The sequence below is a fragment of the Neovison vison genome, chromosome 1 (assembly GCF_020171115.1).
Source record: "Neovison vison isolate M4711 chromosome 1, ASM_NN_V1, whole genome shotgun sequence".
NCBI lineage: Eukaryota > Metazoa > Chordata > Mammalia > Carnivora > Mustelidae > Neogale > Neogale vison.
The window spans coordinates 45,817,498-45,836,471 of NC_058091.1; the positions used below are offsets into that span (position 1 = coordinate 45,817,498).

The 18,974-nt window shown below is 39.1% G+C and overlaps 1 protein-coding gene across 10 annotated transcripts in view; it reads left to right on the plus strand.

Annotated features, from left to right (window-relative positions):
- Positions 1-2,151: 2,151 nt before the first annotated feature.
- The window catches only part of SNAP91 (synaptosome associated protein 91), a 147,974-nt gene continuing 131,151 nt past the window's right edge, over positions 2,152-18,974 (plus strand). For 6 of the 10 annotated variants that reach the window (XM_044246282.1, XM_044246330.1, XM_044246313.1 and 3 more), the window contains exons 1-2: positions 2,153-2,253; positions 3,557-3,716. In XM_044246282.1, the coding sequence (XP_044102217.1) occupies positions 3,587-3,716 (130 nt within the window). In that variant the 5' untranslated portion in view covers positions 2,153-2,253; positions 3,557-3,586. Of the gene's footprint in view, positions 2,254-2,295; positions 2,394-3,084; positions 3,164-3,556; positions 3,717-18,974 lie in introns of those variants that run through there. The other 4 variants (XM_044246305.1, XM_044246355.1, XM_044246291.1 and 1 more) reach the window with 4 other exon arrangements.

Consider the following 18,974-nt stretch of genomic DNA (forward strand, 5'->3'; position numbering starts at 1 on the left):
CAAACATTTAGAGATTTGCAGATATGTTATTAATTTTTAGTTAAATTCCACACTAGTAAGAGAATACAGTTTGCATGATTGTAATTCTTTTAAATTTATGAGACTAGCTTTGTGGCCCTGACTGTAGTCTATCCTGGTGAATGTTCCATATGTTCTTAAAAAGAATATGTCTTACCATTGTTGGGTGGAGTTCATTAGAAATGTCAATTAGATCAAATGTTAATACGGTTATTTCAAGCCATCTATATTTTTACTGATTTTCTATCTACCTGTTCTATCAATTACTAAGAATGTTGAAATCCTCGAATTGTGGATCTATTTCTCCTTTTAAAGTGCTTAGTTTTTGCTTTAGTTTATTTCTTAAAAAGATTTTATTTATTTATTTGACAGAGAGAGAGAGAGAGAGAGAGAGAAGAAAGGCAGACTCCCCACTGAGCAGGGAGCCTGATGCAGGATCACGACCTAAGTAAAAAGCTGACACTTAATTGACTGAGCCATCCAGGCACCCCTACTTTAGCTTATTTTGAAGCTCTGTTCCTAGGTAAATAAACATAAAGGATTTTTACATATGCTTGATGAGTTTTTATCATTATGAAATGTACCTCTTTATCCATACTAATATTCCTTACTCTGAAGTCTACTTTGTATGATGTTAATATTGTCATTAAAGCTCTTTTTTCTTATCAGATTTATTGAGATATAATTTACACATAACAAAATTCGCCAATTCTATGTGTGTAAATTGATAAGTTCTGAGAAATATGTGGGGTTGTGTAACCATCATCACAGTTATGATACAGAATATTTCCATCACTATGACAAGTCACCTTAGGTCCCTTTGTGGTCAGTCTCTTCCCCCACTCCTGACATCTGATATGCTTTCTGTCTCTATAGTTTTTCCTTTTTCAGAATGTTATATGGATGGAATCACAACATGTAGCATTTAGAGCTTGGACTTTTTTGATTTAGCATAATGTATTTCTAACCCCATTGTTAGTTTGTTCTTTGTTACTGTTTAGTAGCATTCCATTGTAAGGACAGACCACATTTTGTTTACTCACTTACAAATAGAAAAGTATTTGTGTTTCTTTCAACTTGGGGCCATTCTATAAAGCTACTGCAAAATTTGGGTACTTGTTTTTAAATGGAATTATCTCTTTATTTCTCTTGGACAAATATCTAGGTGTCCTATTGCTAGATCATACAGCAAGACAAGTATCTGAAACCCAAGAATGGTGGTCTTAGGCTATCTTTCTTTACTCAACACATTTCTAATTAATGCAAGACTCAGTCCCCGAAGTTATGAAATCATGACTCCATAATGAACACTATACCAGTTAAAAGGAGTACACCACAAAACTCTGATACCTATAGGTAGACATTTTAAGTTCTTAAGGTCTAATAGAGGCCACGTGCAACCAGAAAAAAATTTCAAGAAAACTGACAGCTTAGATTCTGATCTTGATTCTACTTGGAGAATGTAAAAGTTTTTCAAGATTACAATAAGTAGTAATTTTTGAAAATGGGAATACGTGAAACTACTAACCCAGTCCAAATCCCCGTTTAGAAATTCATCTATGCAATTCGAATATACTTAAGACATTCAGACACTATATTTAATTGGTAGATGTTACTTTTTAAGGATACAAAGAGTTTTCTCCACACATCCAAATAATTACTGTGAATATAATTTGGGCCTTGATTGATGACTTTGTTCGTTTTTCGCGCTTGCAGCAGACCTCTGTATCGGTTTAAGACGAAAGTGGCTAGAATCACCTGCCCACCCTAGCTCCCAGTTGCAACTGAAACAGGTAAAGGAGATCAAGGAGCCGAGACGCAGGTAACGGCATGGCTGGCTTGCAGAATCTGACATTTAAATCGCCCTGCCCTTCCCGGCCGCGGCTTCCTCCTCAGCCAGGCGTGTCAGAGACTGAATGTAGAGGAGAGAAGGGCAGGGCTTTGACTGGCCGCGCGCGACGACGCGCTAGCCTTGGCCTTCGCAGCAGCACTTGAGGAGCCCACTGGCAGGGCTGCTCGAACGCCCCCGCCGCCCTCCACGAATCCCGCAGTAGCCCGGCAGGTGTGCGCGGTGCGCGCGCACGCAGTGCGTGCTGGGTGCGGGTCTAGCCGGCGGAGGGGCTGCTGGGCGCCTCGCGGAGGCTGGTTGGCTGGTGGGTGTCGGCCTCCCTGCCATCCCGCCTCCTTCTCGTCTCGCGCTGGCCGGGGATGCTCGCGCGCGGCACCCCCTTGCCTGTAAGCCGGCGGTCCCGGGGGTGTGTGTGGGGGGGTGGCGTGTGTGAGTAGCTGGGAGGGGGCCTCGAGGCGCTCGGAGGAGAGCTCGCCCGGGTTAGTCCGCCGCCGTCACCTGACTCGTTGGAGCAGCCACAGCTGAGGTGGGGGCGGGGATGGGAACGCGGCGCGGATCGCTAGAGAGACGCGGCAGCGCCGGCTGAGGAGGCGGCGGCGGGCGGGTACAGGCTCCTGGGGCCACGGGCGGCGGGCGCAGGGACCCCGGAGCTGAGGGCGGGGGGCCGCGCTAGGGCTGGAGGCATCTCGCCCCGGGGCACCGGGTCCGCGCGCGGCCGCACACACCCACCCGGCGCGGCTTCCCTCGGCGGCCCAGGCGCCGCTCATCCTGCGGCTGGAGGCGCCGCTCCTGGGGCGGGGTGAGTACCCGCGGCCCCGGCGTGGCCTCCTCCCCCGCGCCGGGGCAGCGCGCGGATCCGGAGAGGATAATCCTAGGGCGCGGAGAAGGGCAGCGGCTGGGTGACAGCTCCGCGGCGCGCTCGAGTGCGGGCGGGGGGCTGGGCTGGGCTGTCAGCCCGTCTCTGCTCCACTGCCAGGAAGGGCGAGGCGCGGAGAGAGACTCCGGCGCCTCCGCAGAGCCCCCGGGCGGCCCCTGCGGCGGAGATTGGGGGCGAGGGGAGGGGACTCGGGCGAAGGGCCTCGGCGGGGCTTTGGAGGCGGTGGTGAGGAAGGAAGGGGAGGCGAGGGCATAATATGGCGCAACGCTAGGATAATCTCCACCGCGCCCGAGGGAGGACGAGCCCACTGCTGCAGCAGCGCGAGGAGGAGGAGGGAAACGGTCAGGGCTTGGGTATCCGATTCATCCCCCGGAGCCTGCGGGCTACGAGGAAGAAACGCCGCGGCGGGCAAGCGAGAGGTGGGCACCCGGTGGGCGCGGCGCCCAGGGAATAAGCCCGACGCACGCCGGGGCTGGTCGGGCACGCGGGGATCAGGTTGCAGGCAAAGTGCAGATTGACAGGCGGGCGGCGGAGGGGAGAGGCGGGTTGCAGGGCGAGTGGGACCCGGACGGTGTCACTAAGCTGGGACCGGAGCCCGTGCTGGGGTTCCGTGACGGACCTACTCCTGTTGGAGACCCCTCTAGATCGCGTCTCAGCAGCGGGGCTTAGCGCGTTGCTGGCTCCTAGAGCTGGTACCAGGGCGGGGACGGAGGAGAAGAGAGCCGCCGTGCGGCTGGAGGAGGCAAGGCCGGGGTGCTCGGAGGGTAGGGTCTGCGGGTTTAAAGCAGGACCATCTCCCCTCTTTCCCGCAGAAGAGGAGGTGATAGACGCGGCCGGAGAAGATGTCGGGCCAAACGCTTACGGATCGGATCGCCGCCGCTCAGTACAGCGTGACAGGCTCCGCTGTTGCGAGAGCGGTCTGCAAAGCCACCACTCATGAAGTGATGGGCCCCAAGAAAAAGCACCTGGACTGTAAGCATCTTTTTATATAAGTGGGACATGCGCACGGCAGAGGCGCCCTGGATGCCAGCGTGCGGCCTGGGCTTGCTGTCGATAATGCTGCAGCTTGCAGAAGTCACAGCTGGGCTGCCCCTGAGCTCGAAATCTCCAGACCTGGAGGAGTTGCCTTGGGTCAACTCAGAAACCTTGTTTGTGCCATTTTTTTTTTTTCTCCTGTTGACCTCCAAGGTCTTGGTGGAGGAAAAAAAAAAAAAAAACAAACACAAAACTATGTGTATTAATACTATAAAATATGGAGGAATTTTACATCCTGGATTAGGCACTTTTCACCTCTTTTTTTCTTTCTCTACACCCAACCCCTTTGTCCAGGTTACAGGAAATCAAGGGTTGCAGAGTCATATACCACTCCCAAAAAGAAAAGATTAAGAAAGATGAAATCATAAAAGCTCAAACTTGTCACCTTAGTTTTCTAAATACATTTTTGAATAGTTTTAAAATAGTGTCTTCTTTTCCACTGTGGCTGCTGAGATTTCGTGTGTGAGTGTGGGTGTGTGAGTGTATGTTGTATGTAACCAAACCAAACCGAAATAAATTCAAGCTATTGAATGAGGAAACTGGACTTCAGAAATAATGGCGATTTCATTTTACACATCCTGGCACACTTCTTTGTCCCTTTCTCAGAAACTGCTGGGCAGAATGACTATGCTGTGGTCACAAAATGGATGTGCTTTCCCAGCATTCGAGATGGTGCACTTTTACAAGAAAACATTTCATTCATAATGCCTTTTCTTTTTATTGGTTATTTGATGGAAAAAAAGCTTTGATTTAGTTTGGAATCCATGGATTTCTGATATAAATTTTTCATTGGATTAAAACAGTCAATATTTTGTTATTGAAGGATAAATAGGGACTTAGAAAAAGGCTTTCCATTTAAAAACATGTACCCAAAATATGTTCTATAGCAGCTTTTCAGTCTTTCTGATATGCTCAGGATCTGCTCTGATATGGTATTTGTTGGTAAAGGTTAGTGTTGGCCTAAAAGACACAAGTGTAGCCATACCCATTTCCCATCTGGCTTCCTTTGCCCATTTTCTGAGTTTCTTTGCTTCAGGCCTTCCCTAGTGTCTGCCTTGTGCAGCTGAGAAAATGGCATAATTGACTTTAGTCCTATAAGCACAGCTTGATGGAGCTTATAGCCGGACATTGTAAGGGTTGTCCAGCCTTATGAGGCTGTTGTGTTGTAAAATTGAGTAATTTTGCTTTGAGAGGGTTGTCTGAGGGGAAAACTGCATTACCTTTTTCCTGAGGGAATTTTTAACAGAATTTGTTGATATGGTATCATGTGTTATATATGCAGTACAGAGTGGAAGAGGCCGCCAGGGCCAGGGCACCTCACAGAAGTGGAAATTATAAATTCATGACCAGCTCATTTTGCTGCAGCATGCTGAATCATTTAGCCATCTTTCCATCAGTTTCCCCAACTCTGGAAAGGTGACTCATGTCTTCAAGGTATGTGTCAGTCTAGGAAATACTCGTAATAAAAAAGCTGTAGGTAATGGATTTGCGAAATGCTATGAAAATGGTGGATCAATATATTGATACATTTCACAGAACATTCACAAATTTGAGCATTTCATTCAAACATTTGGATAAAGACTCACTTTTCCATATCTAAATATTTAGTCACCTTAATCTTTTAGATCTGGATGGCCTTTTAAAAATTTTCAAGGTGGGAGGTTTTCCAGTATCTCCAGCATATGTTAGTGAGTGGGGTGATTTTGAAGATGTGGAACGTAAGGGGGGAGTTTCTGTATTTAGAAAGCAGATGAAGCAGGAATTGGTATTGAATTATTAATGTGAATAATATAACAGTTAAACATTTATTGAGCAGTTACTATATGCTGAACACTGGGCTTTATATTATTAATTTATCACTGCTTAACAGGTTCAGGGTAGGTAATTAACTTTAACAGCTTTTAACCACTGCACTTCACTGCTGTCTGTGGTTTATTTAGTCATAGTTTCTGTTGGGAGGGGGGAAGGAACAGTATTAGCCTGAACGGTTTAATTTCCAAAATACCCATCCTGTTTGTATGACTTTGTGTGAAATCAAGGAGCACAACCCACACCCTTATTGCAATCTCTTTGACATACTTGAAGAACTTTAAATTCGGTCAGTTAAAAAAAATGAGTGAAAGACAAGTACTGAAAAGTATTAGTTTTTCTTTTTGATGTTTTGCTTTTTGAATAAGTAATAGAATAAGTTAACTGCACTTATAAACAACCTTTGGGCAGAATTTGGAAAGATAGATATCATATTTACTGTCTTATATCACATTACTGAAAAATGATAAAGAAAATTTGAAAATAGAAATATTGTTGTATTTATATGCATTGTAAGAAGGCATCTTTGCTTGGAATTCCTTGTGAAGTTCTTTTAAATAATAGTTGGCTACCTTAGTAATTTATTCACAGGTTTTCAATAACACCAGTTATAAAAGTGAATCACACCTATTATTAGAACATGCAAACACATAACTAAGTTTTCCTATAGGCACTGAAGCATTCTTAAGTAATGTTTTAGTTTTGGGGAGGAAAAGAGCACAATGTAGAGCTGGGGATCTGAGACCAAAATTTTTTAAATTTTAATTTGTTTGTTGTATAATTTTTGGGTTAGGAGTTTCGGTTGGAAGTTTATAAGATTAAAGTTTATGGTTTTATTATTTTCTCCCCAGGTATTAGGTTAACTGAATGAACTCCAAATATTATTTATTTAAAGTACTAGTTTAAAAGGTATTTTTTTTCTCTGTAGGTTGATAGGCCAGGAAAATTACTATTAATTCTGGTGATTTATAAAATTATGCTTTATGATATATGGTTTAAACATTTTCAGGAATGATTTGTTAACATCTGGGGGCAGAATATACATGGTGAGAAGGTAGAGATAAATTCTAGGCATACAGTCTCAGATTTTTCCCCTTTTTTTCCAATATGTTAAATTTCTGAGCAGAAAAATATATTCAGAAAAGCTTCACCATAATCAACAGTTATATATTGAATTTAAAATAATATTAATATTTTTAATATTCTAAATAATGATTATGTATCTTAAGGTACTTTTGGGTTATGTAAAGCTTTTATTCCATTCTCTACTATAATAATGTTGCCACTGGCACATGAACATTGATAAACATCTGACCCCAGTGTTAGTCTGACATTAGTTTTTCAGGAGCACCTGTACATCCTTGTTTCTTTTTCCTAGTAACTTTGTGTACCTATTTGGTAACACGTAAAAACATCCAGGATTCAGCAAGTATTTACCTTCTTGGTTATAACTGTTTTACATTTTAGCAGCTTTTCCTTTTCTGTTTTGTAGTTGATGGCATAAACCATAGCTCAAGTCAAGTAATAAGATAGTAAGATCCAGTAAGGCACCTAGTACCCACCCACGTGCTGTGTCACTAAAGACCAACCAAGAAATAGAGTCAACCCAACATAACACCTGCAGGGAGAAACTCGGAAAGTTTGGCAGCTCTAGTATAAGATTCATTTCTGTCCGTAGCTTTTACCAAGAGTTTCTATATATGCTATATTGTTTTTTAAAAAAAACAACCTCTTTAACATCATCAAAATTCAATCTTAGATATAATTATTAATATCAAACCAAACTCATGAAAAGTCAGATCGGTTATCATAATGCTGTTTTTCATTCTAAAACTCGAGGGTTTTTAATAATGACCTTATGCCACCTAATGAGCAAATGATTCAGGTTCTGAATTTTATGTTTGAGAAATACTGACTGGCATTTTATAAATGATTCCTGTCCTCCCAAATTAAGAAAAAAGTAAAATTTGGGACACCTGGGTGACTCAGCCAGGGGGGTGTCTGACTCTTGATTTCAGCTCAGGTTATGATCTCAGGGCTGTGGGATTGAGCACATAACAGGCTCCATGCTCAGCAGGGAGTCGGCTGGACATTCTGTCTGTCTCCCTGTGCCCCTCCACCTGCTTGCTTAAGCACTCTCTCTCTCTCTCTCTCCCCCAAATTAATTATTTAATTAAAAGATTTTTATTTTTTATTAGAATGTCTGGTGTATTTACCCCAAAGACACAGATGTCGTGAAAAGAAGGGCCATCTGTACCCCAATGTTTATAGCAGCAATGGCCACAGTCGCCAAACTATGGAAAGAACCAAGATGCCCTTCAACGGATGAATGGATAAGGAAGATGTGGTCCATATACACTATGGAGTATTATGCCTCCATCAGAAAGGATGAATACCCAACTTTTGTAGCAACATGGACGGGACTGGAAGAGATTATGCTGAGTGAAATAAGTCAAGCAGAGAGAGTCAATTATCATATGGATTCACTTATGTGTGGAGCATAACAAATATCATAGAGGACAAGGGGCGTTAGAGAGGAGTAGGGAATTTGGGTAAATTGGAAGGGGAGGTGAACCATGAGAGACTATGGACTCTGAAAAACAGTCTGAGGGGTTTGAAGTGGCGGGGGGTGGGAGGTTGGGGTACCAGGTGGTGGGTATTATAGAGGGCACGGCTTGCATGGAGCACTGGGTGTGGTGAAAAAATAATGAATAATGTTTTTCTGAAAATAAATAAATTGGAAAAATATATATATAAACAAAAAAAATACTATAGAAATACTAAAAAAAAAGAAGTAATAGGAGATATGGACTGTGTTTTGTTTTTTGGTTTATTTTTTTGAAGATTTTATTTATTTATTTGACACAGAGAGATCACAAGTAGGCAGAGAGGCAGGCAGAGAGAGAGAGGGAAGCAGGCTCCCTGCCGAACAGAGCCTGACACAGGGCTCGATCCCAGGACCCTGGGATCATGACCTGAGCCGAAGACAGAGGCTTTAACCCACTAAGCCACCCAGGCGCCCCATGGACTGTGTTTTGATTCAAGTCAAATATTGGCAAATTACCACAAAATACCTGCTGCTTTAATTTTATTCATAAAATATCTGTAAATAAGAATTTTGTGAGTAAACAGAATGAAATTTTTACCCTAAATTTTAATTTAAGTTTATTTGCTATACCTAAGCCCACTTAGTAAAAATAAAATATATTTTGATTTATAGAAACGCTTTTTGCCCACCAATTCAGTTGATACCACACCTATATTTTTGATAACTTAACAAAGCTTTCTATAGTGCACAGATCCAAAACGTAAGCAAAGATTATTGAATAAAATTAATTAGATCAATGTATAAAAGTTTACTGAACCTTAGAGTAACTTTCAACATGAGAAATGTACTAATTTGCTGTAAGTATATTTTGGAATACACTTATTATATATGGAAATGCTGTTCCATTTGTTCTCATTTCACTATTTAATATTGATTAAATATACACTCTCATTCTGCTACACCAAGGCATGCTCATGTTCCTTCTTGATTTCACCAGAAGACCCAGCCCAAGCATGGAGATGGAGATAGTATTTTTTAGGCAGTCAGGAAGAGCTGGGGGAAATAGACTTTTGAAAAAGTGTATTTTGAGTCGATGATCATTGATACAGCAAATGTGTAAGGGGTCCAATCTGTATGGTCCAGTGACTTTCCCATGCCAGGAGTGGGGCAGAGAAATTCTATGAGTTTCAGGGGTTGGCAGGAGCAGGTGAAGCAGAGGAGTGGCAAAGAATCTGAGATAATAGCAAGGAACATGCTTTCGAAATGACTTAAAATAATTAAGCAGACTTTATGTTAGCTAGTGAAACAGTAAGGATTTTTTTCTGGATCTTTTTACTTCCACATTTTCAGAGAAGTGTGTGTGTGTGTGTGTGTGTGTGTGTGTGTGTGTGTGTTATAATGTTAATTCTATTTGGGTCACTTCAGATATTTTTTTTTTTCTCCTTTGGTGATCAGTGTGGTTGGCAGATTATGTTCTTGGAACTAATATAAAGTTGGTAATTCAGATCAATTTTTTAAATGTTACAAAAATTGAACATATGGAAAAATATAAATTATATTAGGGTAGGTAAATTCACATCTTAATTGCAATATTAGCTTACAGCATTTTAGATTAAAATCTCGATTTTTGGTACATTGCCATATGAGTTTTAATGTTTAATAAATGGCTGCTGAAGTCTTACCTGTAATTTAATCTGTGCACTTAGTTGCTATGGATCTATCTCTTAGCTTTCACACATAAATATCCTTTAAATATCTTCCCTCCTCCCTTCAGATTGATTGATGCTGGGATAGGGTATTCTTGGAGCTTATCTAGGTTTCAATACTTGGTAAAGAAGGTCAGAAGTGACATATAACCCTCTTTCCTGAGCACCTAAGATGCTTTCCTTACAGAGTTGTATTTTAGGTGACTCAACTCCTGAGCCAGTTGCTACTGACTAAGCCTTCAAATATAAGCATAGTTTATTTAAACAATTTGAAAAGCCACATTGCTTGCCATTAAAAATATGTATTCTCCAGTTTCACCTTGTTGGCAAATTTTTTTCTCTTCACCGAGAAACATTGTCTGCTTGTGAAAGGAAATGTTGGCTTTTTTTCCTTAGGTGTTTTTGTAACGTGCTCTAGGTTTTATTTCTCGTAAAGGCAAGTCTAGTTGAATGGCATACCCAGTGTCAATTGCATGATCAGCTATAAGACAGGATGATGTCTTCCTAGGAGCAGCTGGGTGGAAGCACAGGCGGAGAGAGAATTGTACCCTGAAGCCTACAGCCCTGGGTTCCTGCTCTCTCTTCATTTGTACCAAACGTGTGAGGATCCTTCCTGCCCTCCCATGGATACATAAACTTCCTCTATTATGCATCTTTATGAAGGATCTAATGTTTCCTAAAGGATTTTGTGATATGCCATTCCTGGCTACTCAGGAGAGAGAGAAGATGGATCATTGTCTGCTTCATGTGGTTTTGCCTCTTGGCCTCATCATTAATCGTTCTCCCAGGGTTAGCACTTTTATTTTAAATGATAACTCTCCTCCTTTCTATGTCAGTTATTCCGTCATCTGTATTTTTAAGCTCTCTTCTATCTCTCTTATATGCATTTTCAAGTATCTCCATTTAAAACAAACAAAGCCACCTACACACAACTGTCCTTGGACCCTATGCCCTCTTCCAGCAACCAACCTATTGTCCCTTGTTTTTCTTTCACACCCAAGCTTCTTGAAACAGAAGTTCACCATTCCAAAGAAAACACTCACACGTTTACCCTTCTCTTTGGATATTCTGTGTCTTTGGCTTGATCCATGCTTGAAGTAACAGGATTGCTGTTCGGGGCCAGACATTGCCAACCCAACTGGCCAGGCCACTAATTTGAGAGTTATCCTTCATCTCTCACATCCAGTGGGTGCTCAGTGGTTAAAAACTCTCTGAAATCCCCTTCTGAACTGTCTCTGCTTTGCTTTTAGATCAGTAATAAACCTCATTTTTAAAAGGAAGGTTAGTAATAGTAATACCTACCTCATCTTTGGTGAGGATTAAATGAGATAATGTGTGTAAAATACCTAGCCCACAGCTTGACACACAGAAGTTCAATGAATATCAGTTATTACTACTACTGTTAACTGTTACTGTTAACTGTTACTCTACAATTGTTGTTGGTGCTACTGTTGCCCTTGCTAGTGTCATTACTGCTACTTCCACCACCATAACGACAGATAGGATCATTAGTGATTTGCCCTTACTACTTCTCCATGCTTGTTTTTTCCTCCTTGCTTTCAGTCGCTTCAGTTTTTACATGAGTTTCAACTTTCTCTTTCTTTAGTTTGGAAGTTTGAAATCTGTATTATTTCTTTTAGTGATCCACCTTTAAAAATTTAATATGCCTACTAAAACAGTTATCTTTTTATTTTCTCCCAAAGAAGAGAAACTTGGAGATTTTACTCCAACCACCCACTTCTTACTTACATGCTATGTTTTCTAGTATTTTAATTCTACCATAGTTTTAAACCCCAAAACTAGACATTGTTATTCGATACAGGCAGTGTTTGTGTCAGTAAATCCTCCTTGACTTCTTTTCTCGCCTTTGTTTTGTTATGCCTAAGATTTTTCTGAAATCTATCCTTCTGAAGGATAGAGTTCAGTGAGTTTTTAGTAGTCAGTTCTGATTTTGTCTTTAAAAAAATCTAATTTTGCCCACATTTTTGAAAGATAGTTTATCTATGTACACAGTTCTGGATTGACAGTTATTTTTCCTTTGAAGATAATTTCACTCTTTTGGGTTCTGTTATTCCTTTTAAGAAGTCAGCTTTTATAATCTTGTTTGTCTTGTCCTATAGTGTGTGTCTGTGTGTAGATGTAGCTTTCTTTTTTTAAAATATTTTTAAAATTTTAATTTTAGTATAGTTAATATAACAGTGTTATATTTGTTTCACATATACAATATAGTTTCACATATACATTTTGAATTTATTTTTGTGTGTGGTGTAAGAAAGTTTCATTCTTTTGTATGTAGCAGTCCAGTTTTTCCATACTTGTAGACATTACTCAGTGCTCCTCATGATAAGTGTACTCTTAATCCTCTTCATCTATTTCATCTTTCCCCGCACCCACCTCCCCCCTAACCATCTCTATGGTTCTCTATACTTCTCTCTATAATTCTCTCTCTGTCATCCCTATCGTTCTCTGTAGTTAAGAGTCTATTTTTTGGTTTGTCTCTTTGTTATTGTTCTTTTTTTGTTTCTTAAATTCCACACATGAGTGAAATCATACGGTATTTGTCTTTCTCTGACTGGCATATTTCGTTCAGCATTATACCCTTTAGATCCATCCATGTTGTTACAAATGGCAAGATCCCATTATTTTTAATGGCTGAGTAATATTCCATTATGTGTATATATACACCACATCATCTTCATCCATTCTTCTATCAGTGGACACTTGGGCTATGTCCATATCTTGGTTATTGTAAATAATGCTGCAGTAATCATAGGGGTGCATATATCTTTTTGAATTAGTGTTTTCATATTTTTTGGGCAATTGTCCAGGAATGGAATTATTAGATGATATTAGATGATATGGTAGTTTTATTTTTTGCCTTTGGGAAATTGCTATATTGTATTGTGACTGCACCAGTTTGTTTTCCCACCAACAATGCAAGAGCGTTCCTTTTTCTCCACATCCTCACCGACACTTACTCTTTCTTGTGTTTTTTGCTTTAACAGGCATGAGGTGATAGCAACTATGATTTTGATTTGCATTTCCCTGATGATGAATGCTGACGAGCATCTTTTCATGTGTTCATCTATGTGTCTTCTTTGGAGAAATACCTGTTATATTTGCTTCGCACGTACAAGATAGTAGTTCAGTACTTGTAGACATTGGCCATCTGTATGTCTTCTTTGGAGAAATACCTGTATGTTGGCCATCTGTATGTTTTCTTTGGAGAAATAACCTGTTCATGACTTCTGCCCATTTTTTAATTAGATTATTTCTCTTTTTTGATGTTGAGTTATATAAATTCTTTATATATTTTGGATACTAACCCTTTATTGGATATGTCATTTGCAAATATCTCCTCCCATTTAGTCGGTTGTCTTTTAATTTTGTTGACTGTTTTCTTTGCTGTGCAGAAGCTTTTTATTTTGATGTCCCAATCATTTATTTTTGCTTTTGTTTCCCTTGTCTTAGGAGACACATATAGAAAAATATCACTATGACTAATGTCAGAGAAATTAATGCCCGTGCTTTCTTCTAGGATTTTTATGACTTCATTTCTCACACTTAGGTCCTTACTCCATTTTGAATTTATTTTTGTGTATGGCATAAGAAAGTCTCATTCTTTTATATGTAGCAGTACAGTTTTCCAACACCATTTATTGAAGAGACCATCTTTTTCCCTTTGCATATTCTTGCCTCCTTGGTTGGAGATAAATTGGCCGTATAGTTCTGGGTTTATTTGGGCTCTCTATTCTGTTCCATCGATCTATGTGTTGGTTTTTGTGCCTGTACCATATTGTTTGATTACTACAGTTTTGTAGCATATCTTGATATCTGGGATTGTGATATCTTTTATACTTGTTTTTCAAGATGCTTTGGCTATTTAGTTGTTTTTGTGTGTGTGTGTGTCTGGTTCTATATACATTTAAGGATTGTTTGGTCTAGTTCTGTGAAAAATCCTATTGATACTTTGATAGGGATTGCATTAAATCTTTAGATTGCTTTGGGTAGTACAGAAATTTTAACAAAATTCTTCAAACCCATGAGCAGGGAATGTCTTTCCAGTTCTTTGTGTCATCTTGAACTTCTTTCATCAGTGTTTTATGGTTTTAGGAGTACAGGTCTTTCACCTCCTTGGTTAAGTTTATTCGTAGGCACTTAATTATTTATGTAATTGTAAATGGAATTATTTTCTCAATTTCTCTTTTTACTACTTTATTCTTGCTGCATAGAAATATAACAGATTTCCATATATTGTCCTGTGACTTTACTGAATTCATTTATCAGTTCTAGCAGTTTTTTTGGTAGAGTCTTTAGGATTTTCTGTATATAGTATTTGCAGGTATTGGAATAATCATATAGTATCATGTCATTTGAAAATCGTGAAAGTTTTACTTCTCCCTTGCTAATTTGGATCCTTTATTTCTTTTTCTTGTCTGATTGTTGTGGCTAGGGTTTTCAGAACTATGCTGAATAAAAGCGGTGATAGTGAACACGATCTTGTTCCTGATCTTAGGGGACAAGTTCTCTGTTTTTCATCATTGAGTACAATATTAGTTGTGAGTTTCATATGTGGTCTTTATTATATTGAGATATGTTCAACATACCTCATTAGAACTTTCTACACCTACTTTGTTGAGAGTTTTTATCATGAAGGGATGTTATACTTTTTCAAATACTTTTTTTTGCAGGTATTGGAATAATCATATAGTTTTTATCCTCTCTCTTGTTGATGTGATATATGACATTGATTGCTTTGCAAATATTGAACCAGCTTTGCATCCCAGGAATAAATCCCACTTGATGGTAGTGAATGATTTCTTAACATAATGTTGGGTTTGGCTCAGTAATATTCTGTTGAGGATTTTTGCATTTGTGTTCATCAGATAGATATATTGGGCTACAGTTCTCTTCTTTTGCAGTGTTTTTATCTGGTTTTCATATCAGAGTAATGCTGACCTCCTAGAATGAATTTGGAAACTTTCCTTTCTCTTAGATGTAGCTTCCTTTTCTTTATTCTCTTTGGAACTTGTTGGGTTTCCTGAATCTAAGTACTCATTTCTCTTATCTGGTCTGGGAAATTCTCAGCGTTTCTTATTATTGACTGTGGCCTACACCCATTTTCTTTTTTGTTGTCTTCGAATATGATTTTATATACACTAAATTTTCACATCATATCTTTGTATCTGTAAATATACCTTCTGTAGTTAAAAATGCTTTTTTAATGTTTAGCATGCTTTGTTTTTCAAATACTTCCTATTTATTAATTCTCTCTTTAGCTATGTTTTATTGGCTTTTACTCATCTGTAGTTTTTAATTTTATTCACTTATATTTTTGTTTTTTGAAGTTTTTCAGATTTACTCCTTTTTTGGATGACTTCTGTTTCTTCCTCATATTTTTGAGTTCCTCTTTTATTCTTCACCATTTGAAACACAATTCATTTCATATTCTCTATCTCATAGATCCATTACATGAAACTCTGTGTTTGCTATTCATTTTTGCCTGACCCTTGTGAAGTGTTTCCTCACGTGTTTGTAGTTTCGGACTTCATCTGTGGGAATCCTGAGAACTTAGGATAACCTAGAGAGGATTTAGTAATGGCTTCTGCCAGATCCCACAAGTGCTACCATCCTGAGATCATCTTAAGTTGATTTCTGCTATTGGAGTTTCCCATCTAGTTCAAGTCTAGGTCCATAATTTCAAAGTCTAGAAACTCAGAAGACCAAAATTATGTTTTGTAAATCATTTGGTAGCAAAATTTATACTACCTACCATGAATGTTTGTATGTTGAGCTACCAAAGTAGTGTTGTATTATGGTATACTGTCCAGATTAGACTGGGGTGTTACTTAATATCTGCTGTATGTTCCATGTTACTTTTGTAAAATCTGAGCAATCATAAATTCTGAAACACATATGGCTCTGAAGGTCTTGAATAGAAGAGTATGAATCTGTAGTCTAAATCTGAGTCAGAAACTTGGGCAAAAGGATAGCTATGATTACAAAAGCCCTAGAGATTTCTTCTTTTCCTCTTCATTTCCCCAGAACCTAGACGAAGTGGCACAAGCTTTTCTGTTGTCTTCCTTTGCTGGCAGGTGTTCTTTTTTGGTTTTCTTTTTCCTATTCATTTTACAAAGGGAATAACCTTTTGAGGGTCCCAGCTTTCTGTAAAGGTCTTTCAACTTGCCACCTTGCTTGGTCTCAAAGACCTTGTTTTCTGTTCCCAGTAAGGCTGTTAAAATCGAAGGCTTCTGGCCACCCACATGAACACTTGGCCTCCAGGATCCTTCTCCTCAGTATCACTTAACCATGGGGTTTTGTTTTTTGTTTTTTGTTTTTGCATCTTCTTTATGTTTTGGCCTTGAGAATCACCTTTTATTTTCTTGTGAGTTCACCCAACTGAGTAGAGGGATTCCAGTATCACTTACCTAAATTATCAGGTGTGTTTTTTTCTGTATGCTAGAATTGGAAGCATCCTGTTTCCAGTCCACCTTTCTTTCCTCTCCCCGTCTCCCCATACACACCACAATTCATTACGGAGATACTTTGAAATTCATTAGGTTCACTATCGTCTGTATTCCTTCTGGGCCTTTATGCTGTCTGTGTTCTAATATATTTTAAAAATCTCATTTCTAAAACCTAGCTTCAGTCATTTCTTCTCAGAACTTTGATGGCCCCTCTGTGTGTATCCCTGTCCTATTACTCACAGAGCTGCAGTGGCATCCTGTTCAGTGAAATTTTTTTCTTCTAATCTGCAATTTCATTGAGGCTGCCTGTCCCTAATACCAAACATAGCATGGAAGAAGGTTTTGGTAAACATTTGCTGAATCATTTTTTTATTACAGATTTCATATTTCTTAAATTTCAGAACTTTTTTGTTCCTATAAACTTTTTCTTTAAAGATTTTACTTTTACTTGCTAACCTTGCAGAAGAGCAAGGAATTAAACTTGGTCATTTTCTCTCAAGGTTTTGAAAGCCATGAAAGTGTAATATTAGAGGAAAACAAACAGTTGAACATTACAGGGACACCTGGGTGGCTCACTTGGTTGAGCAGCTGCCTTCCGCTCAGGTCATGATCCCAGCGTCCTGGGATCAAGTCCCACATTGGGCTCCTTGCTCAGCAGGGAGCCTGCTTCTCCCTCTGCCTCTGCCTGCCACTCTGTCTGCCTGTGCTCTCTCGCTCTCTCTCCCTCTGTCTCTGAAAAATAAATAAATAAAATCTTAAAAAAAAAAAAAGAAACATTACATTGCTTAATGTACATAGCTGCACATTTCCTGATGGTCGTTCAACACTTACATCCTTGCGACGTGATAAAAATTTCATCTAGGGAAGCAACTGGGTGACCCAGTTGGTTCAGTGTTCGACTCTTGATCTCACCTCAGGTCTTGCTCTCAGAGTTGGGGGTTTAAGCCCTGCACTGGGCTCCATGCGCATGGAGCCTACTTAAAATATTTCATTTGGGGAAAATTAGATCTTTGATATGATCAGTTTTTTGGGTTGTGGATTTAAAGCATATGTATATTTCCCTTGGTGCATATCATGAACGATTATATATAGATGATTATTAATATTAGAGAAAATTCTTCATTAACATTTATTGTGTATATGTGTGTACCCATTTGCTTTAGTTTGTTTTGAGTTGGATACAGTTAGGTAGCACTGTATTGCAGTATCCACTTTATAATTTGCAATTACAAACTTTCTGAATGGTAGGGATAGTTACAGAAAAAAACATTATTTCAAAGTATCTATATCCTCTTAATTTTCATTAAAATGGTATTCTTTATTATATAGTGATGCTATTCACTAACATGATAATATTACCATTAGAAACATGAGGGTTTTAGAAAATTTCCAAGGAAGATTAAGCTAAAACTTTGGGTTGTTTTGCCTTTGCAAAGAGAGCAGTAAATGTTCCATATTTAATTTGGCTTTAATGGCCTGTTTGTAGAAATTAGAAATTACTTTCAGTATTGAGGCTTTTAGTAACTTATTTAGCACAGTGACATTATTTATTCATTTAACAAATATTTGGGTATTTACTGAATGTCAGGAATTGTTCCAGGAGGCAGGGATACTATGGCAAACAAGATACAGCCCTTGGCAACTTAGTAGGGGAGACAGAAGATGAAAGAAATAATTACAAGTGGCTCAAAAAGAGTGTCGTGTTAACAGGGGAAGTGAAGACTCCAGTGGAGTTGCCTTGCAGAAGCGATGTTTAAGACCAGACCTGAAGAATGAGTGGACTACCTAGGTGAGGTGCAGACAGGAGCTGCTGAGCACTGTTCTAAGAGGAAGTTCAGAGGGAACAAGACACATTTTAGGAATTTAAAGAAGTGAAAGGTTACTGGAAAACTGAATTTAAAAGGGCCAAGAATGTTAAGCAAGACCCGAGCTGTGAACCGGGACCAGATAGGCTGGAGAGAACCTTTGTTATTGCAGATGAGGAATCTAAGTCCCAAAGAGGCAAAATGATACCTACCTTCTCTATGGGTTAATACTGAATAATTCTTATATGTCTTCCTTGAGCAGGTGCCTTAATGGATCATTGCCTTGGTCACCTAGTTCTGATTGCTGTATTGGTGCCAGGAAATATCTGTGTGAGAAATGTAAACTTATTTAAATGTGTATACATATACAAACATGGAATTTAATAGTCTGAATTCAAACTCACCATTAATGGTGAATTTTATAATCAGGCTTAATTGTAATGCAAAACAGAAAACAAAAGTATCCCTCCCCCAAATCACAATATATATTAAGTATGTCTATGCCATACTTCATTGGGTTTATTAGTGTGTTAATACCCAAGAAAAAAATTTTGTTATTAAAATTGAGGTTAAGGAAGTATCTGGGTGAAAATTTTCTTTCTCCTGTTCCCTCCAAAGTTCGTCATTTCCACATTATCATCCTCTGTAATGCTTTTCCTTTAGTATTAAAAATATTAGAAAGTATTATATCCTTTTTTCTTAAAATTGGAAATAAAATTTTAGAAAGCTTCATATAATCTCACTATCAACTTGGTTTGCTTCAGACTGTACATTTTACAGATTAACCCATCATCTGACTAAACAGTTAGACCACGGCTTGACAAAGTTTTGTTATTTTTTTAATTTTTGTCTTCCTACCT